The sequence below is a fragment of the Mesitornis unicolor genome, unplaced genomic scaffold (genome assembly GCF_000695765.1).
Source record: "Mesitornis unicolor isolate BGI_N332 unplaced genomic scaffold, ASM69576v1 scaffold29474, whole genome shotgun sequence".
Lineage (NCBI taxonomy): Eukaryota > Metazoa > Chordata > Aves > Mesitornithiformes > Mesitornithidae > Mesitornis > Mesitornis unicolor.
This window is the reverse complement of record NW_010179840.1, coordinates 1-5669: the sequence shown is the minus strand read 5'-3', so window position 1 is coordinate 5669 and position 5669 is coordinate 1. Positions and strand designations below refer to the sequence as shown.

The 5669-nt window shown below is 59.9% G+C and overlaps 1 protein-coding gene across 1 annotated transcript; it reads right to left on the bottom strand.

Annotated features, from left to right (window-relative positions):
• Positions 1 to 131: 131 nt before the first annotated feature.
• On the bottom strand, positions 132 to 5627 carry LOC104539409 (talin-1-like; the record flags this gene model as incomplete). Its single annotated transcript, XM_010182922.1, has 17 exons — positions 5385 to 5627; positions 4932 to 5129; positions 4458 to 4597; positions 4272 to 4365; positions 4027 to 4116; positions 3758 to 3880; positions 3461 to 3604; positions 2969 to 3130; positions 2740 to 2880; positions 2303 to 2484; positions 1868 to 2000; positions 1650 to 1751; positions 1325 to 1495; positions 1011 to 1160; positions 795 to 896; positions 551 to 670; positions 132 to 278 (listed from the first exon to the last, which is right to left on the bottom strand). Coding segments are annotated over exons 1-17 (2442 nt in total), but the record flags the coding sequence as incomplete, so codon positions are not given.
• Between the last annotated feature and the right edge of the window lie 42 nt (positions 5628 to 5669).

Below are 5669 nucleotides of genomic sequence, written 5' to 3'. Positions count from 1 at the left end.
GTCTGTCCAGGATTTAGTGGCCGGCCCGGCCTTAAACCACGACACCAGTGTAGCATCTCCAAGGGCACACAGCTCAATCCAGCATCTCTCCCACCTCGCCACGCCATCACCCCTTTCCCTGGACCACTCACCTTCTCAGAAACCTTGCGTGCGCTCTCTATCAGCTCCTTCTTGGTGTAGGCATCGCTAGGGCTGCACTGCAGGGCTCCAGCTTTGGTGACCAGGGCGGCGCAGCCATGACCCAGCTCCTGCACCCGGCGCTTGATGTGGGAGCCGATCTAGAGAGGAATGCACCCATGAGAGAAAAAGCAGGGAATGAAGCCCAGCATGCGTGATACCCTCAGGGAAACACCCAATCCTCCCACTCAGGAGGGAGGAAAAGGAAACACGGCTTTACGCCACATTTCCACACTGTGTTGCAGGGGAGATTTGAACGGTGCTTGCCCCCAGCTCTGACAGGAGGTTCGAGTGTCCCTGTCCTCTGGTCTCTGCCCCATCCGACCCTGCTCTGCCCCACAGTGTGCCCCAGCACTTCCCCTCACGCTCGTACCTCCTCGTTCTCAGCAGTGAGCGCAGCCGGCTTGGCCTCTTGTGCCAGCTGCCCATACTCGTTTGTGAGCTGGTTGGCCAGTGTGCCCAGCTCGTCTGGGTTGGTGGTGGATTTGGTGACCTGCCAAAGGAAGGAGAGCAGGAGTTGGAGGAGCCCTTCACTGGGATGGGCACACAGGAAGGGCAGTCACCCTGCCTGGGTGGTAGGCAGCACTTTCTGCAGTGACAGGCTTGCTTGCACCCACCATCTCCTGCACAGTCACAGCGATGGCTTTGGCTGTCTTCACCATCGTGGTCTGGTAGTCCACAAAGGTGCCCTCAGGCTCACCCATCGGCCCCTCATCCAGCTGTAAGAGACCATCAGGAGAGTCTGGCTCCAGTCGCAGCCCAAAGACCCTGCAGGGTTTGTCTCGTTTTGCTTTCCCCCATCCCTGGCCAGGTCCACTCCACACTCCACTCACCTGGTTGATGGCTTGGGTGATGGAGTCCACCATGCCCCCAACAACACCGGCAGCGCTGGCTGCTTCGTTCAGGGTGGTGGTCAGGTCCTCTACTGCTTCCTTCATCATCTGCACAGCCTCCTCGAGAGCCTCCTGGGTGTGGGCAGCTTGCTGCAAGGACAAACCAGAGTGAGGGAAGGTGGGCAGCAGCTCTCCTCCCAGAAGGGATGGTGGACACTTACCCTGGGTTTCTGTGTCTGGCACATGTGCATGCACCACACAGCACCCGCCACGTGAAGGGGTGCACGCCACCAACACATGCTCCTCCTGCTCACCTTGGGGTTCCCACCAGCCTCCTTGGCTGTGTACAGCATCTGCAGAGCTGACTCAGCCAGCGTTTTGGTCTGGTCCAGAAGGTTCATCTGCTGCTGGTGGTTGGGTGTTTTGGAGGCAGCGCCGATAGCCGCCATAATCAGCGGCTCAAAGTACTGAGCCATCTGGGACACCTAGGGAACAGCAGCGTCAGCACCAGCAGCTTCCAGCCCTGGCTGCCTCCTACCTCTCCTCTCATCATGAGCTCTTCCACACACACCAAGCACCTCAGCAGCAGCTCCCCATCCCCATCCCCATTCTCATTCCCATCATCCCCAACCCTGTTACCTTGTGCCCCAGCTGTGAGGCCTCAGCCCGTGCTGCGCTGGCCACGGGCTCGATCAGGTTGCTGATCTCCTGGACAGCTGTGATCATCTGGTTGTGCAAAGCCTGTTGCAAAGAGAGGGCATCGTGCGAGGCTGCAGCAGGGCTGGGGTCACCGCGTGCTGCTGGGAGCCAGAAGGGGAGGACACCTGCCCCCATTAAGCAGTGCGTCCCTGACCCACCTCCTGGGAGATGCCTTCTCGGGGGGCCAGCTGCTGGCTGATGGCAGCAAGGGAGGCCTGGTCCACCTCCCGCATGCATCTGTTCAGCACCTCAATGGCTTCGTCACACTCCCGTTGTCCTGGAGCTTTGTCCCTGCAGCACAGATGGATCAGCCCAGGGCTGGCAGGTGCTAGGCCGTCCCTTTGCCCCCAGCCTCAGCTGGTGCCAGTGAGGAGCAGAAACCCTTTCCCAGGGTTGGGGCAACCCAGCATGTGTTCATATCAACCCATGCCAGGGCTGGAGGGGCAGCTCCCGTACAGGACAAGTAAGACAGCATCTTCTGCCCCATTCCTGGCCCCCTCCAGCAGGCAGCAGTGAAGGAGCCAAAACATCCCCAGAGATGCTCGCTCAGAGCAGGGAGAGGGCCATAGCCAAGTGGGCAGGACCCTCCTCACCTCATGTTGGTGATCAGCTTCTTGATGGAGTCCGAGACAGTGCGAGAGTGGCCAGCCAGCACCGACCACTGTGGCGGGTCCTTGGGGTTGACAGCCAGAGAGCGGGCGGTTTGGATGAGGCCAGCAGAGCTCTCCAGCATGGTCTTGGCTGAAGAGATGATGGGCTCCATGGCTCTGCGCCCCTGTACAGGGAGACAACGGGCCAGTGAGTTGTGCAAGGGACTGTGCATGGAAAGTTAGTCCTTCTTCTGCCACTTTCATCCAGAGCAGCCCCTAAAAACCCAAGGCTTGCTGCCACCTCCCCATCACACTCCCCAGAGGCACCAGTGCTACACTGGGACTCCATTCCAAGCTCAGGAGGAGGCACAGATCCTCCCCAGCTTTCAGAGCCCCCAGCACAGCCAGGCCACATCCTCCCTGTCCCTGCAGCATCGTACCTCTGGGCTGATCTGGGCAGGAACGGTGGCAAACTCTGGGTTGGAGGCAAAGGCTGTCAGGTTATCCACAGCCTCTATGAGAGGTGCGGTGGCAGCACGGCACCGCTCCCGGTTCTCCTCGTTGAACTCGCCGTCCAGGGCCTGGCGTGGAGAGACCAGGGCAGTTATTCAGCCCCCACCATGCCCCAAATCCCATTGCCATCATGGTGTCCCAGCAGGGAGATCACACCTTGATGGTCTTCACCAGGTTGGCCGTGCTGTTGGCCACCTCCTTGGCAGACTGGACGAACTGGCGCTTGGCCACAGGGTTGGCAGTGCGAGAGGAGGCCAGGCGGCACGTGTTGCACAGGGCTGAAGTGTGCTTCGCGACGATGGTGGCTGCTGACAGCACCTGCGGGAAGAGCAGGGTGAGGAAGGACCCACTGTGTCTCCCCATTCCTGCACTTCTCCCTTCCCAGCAGCCTCACATGGGGCACCAGTGACCACAGGAGTCCCTCTTGGGGCCCAAGAAGGATTGCCAAAGTCCTGAATGCCAGTAGAGCCCCCCCATCTGGACTGCTACAACTGCATAAAGCTGCCAACTGGTTCCCAGTACAGCTGACGGGACATGATGAGATACCAACCAGAACCTTGGCCAAGTCTTGCAACACAGCTCTTCCCATCACCCTCACTCCCTTTCATGCAAGAAAATGCCCTTAACAATGCCCCAGCTTATACCCACCTGGGACTGGGTGCAGGCAGGGTCCACCAGGTTCTGGCAGGCCATCTGGATGGCTTGGTTAGCTCTGGCAAACTGAGTGGGGTCCACCAAGCCCTGCTGTCCAGCCTGACTGTTGGGGTCCGAGACTCCCACGAGGTAGGCAGCCTGGGAGCAGGAGAGAGGCGGTGAGAGGCAGCTTATATGCAGCCAGGAGGCTCAGAGCAGGCAGGGGCTCAGGAGGAGACTGGCAGCACTGTCCCACAGGAGGGTTGCATGTGGCAGAGACAATGCTCATGGCTGGGACCAAGTGCATCTCACCTGGGCAGCTGCCTCTGTCAACCCACAGAGAGCTTTGGAGGCGGCACTGATGGAGTCACCAAATTCGGGCAGTTTGCTGTTCTTGGCATTCTGGGAGATGCCAGCCATGGACTCGCCCAGCACCTGCAGGACATACCACGCACCGGTTATGGAGACTACCTACTGCTCTCAGCCTCAGAGCTCACTGTGCTTCATCAACGGGAGACGAACCACCTTTCCCTTTGCCCCCACATCTTTCCCCAACCCTCCACTCCTGACTCAGGGCTCACCTTGGAGTTCTCCATGACACTGTCAAGGCAGTTGAAGTAGGACATGTCATTGACGGTCTGAGTGGGGTTCTCCAACAGCTCCTTCACTGTCTGCAGGGACACAGGTGTCACAGCCAAAGGAAGAGCCTGTGCCCTCCACTCCTGTCTCCTCTTTGCTCCCTCCTGCCCCTCACAGCAGGGTGCATCTCCCCCCTGCATCGCAGCACCCAGCCTCTCCATCACTTTGGAAAGATGTGGCTTCTCACCTCCAGCTCCCGCAGGGCGTTGTCGCACTCCTTCTGGCCTGGTGCCTGCTGGGTGCACATGGTGATCAGCTGGTTAATGCTGTCGGTCACGGCCCTGCGGGGGACAAGGGAGAAAGATGCACGGATCAATGCCAGCTCTACCACTCAGTTCCACTGCTACAGCTCACAGGAACAGGTCCCTCCTACCGTGCTGCTGCCGCCAGCTGGTTCTTGAGGTTGGGAGCTGTGGGGTCAGCGGAGAGTGCTTTTGCAGCCAGCAGTAGCTTGCTGGAGGACATGGAGATGCTCTTCAAGTTTGACACCACCTGTGCCTGGTCTTCCTTATTCTGCAAGGAGCCAAGAAGGGTCACGTGCAGCAGGTTTCCAAGCTCCACACCCACCCTGGGTCTTCTCTGGTGGTTTTCAAACTGATCTGGTTCCCTTCATCTAACTCGTCCGCCAACAGCAAGGATACAGCGGCAACACTTGCTGAACAAACTCAAGCCACTTTCTGCCTGCTGCTGTGGTTTTGCACAGCCTCAGTCCCCATCTCACCAGCTGCATTGGCCACAGCCACCCCAACCACCATTGCCCAGCCACCCTGCCTGCAGTCAGCCACCTTCTCAAACACCTCAAACCTCTCACTGTACCCAGGACCCCTCAACGGGTGTTTGCTCTCACCGGGGACTGGCTGGCCATCTCCACTCCTGCTTGAAGGAACTCATTGAAGTCTTGCCCAAATTTGCCGGAGGACTTGGCGAGGTCCTGCGGGGTGCCACGCGATGCCTGCACCAGCTCGTTGGCAGACTGGTTGAGCCCTGCAGCCGCCCGGTTCAGCTGGCTCTGCGCCTCCTGGAAGCTCTTGGTGCTGGGAGGGAACTGGAGACAGGAAGAGGGGTGAGGAGAGGAGGAGGGAGATGGAGGAGGAAGGTCTGGCACATGCTTATGTATATGGTACAGAGGAGTCCAGTGTGGGGGGACTGGCGTGCATTCCTACAAGGCTTCTCCCTTTCCCTCCCACCCCTGCTCAGCTCACCGAATCCGCAAGCAGCCTCTTGCTGGCCTCTCCCCCCGCCAGCCCCTTGCCTTTCTCCGTGGCCGGGTGGGGGACACCGGGGGCCCTGGTCCACGTACCTGGGCCAGGCGCTGCTGGCTCTCCGGGTCACCGGGCTTGGCCACTGCTTTCCGCGCTTCCTCGATGAGGTTGTTGGCTTTATCCATGACATCGCTGGCGCAGTCCAGCATGGCGCTCTGTGCCTGCGCGTCGGGGGTGCTGGCTGCCACGCCCTCCGGGTCACCGGGCTTGGCCACTGCTTTCCGCGCTTCCTCGATGAGGTTGTTGGCTTTATCCATGACATCGCTGGCGCAGTCCAGCATGGCGCTCTGTGCCTGCGCGTCGGGGGTGCTGGCTGCCACGCC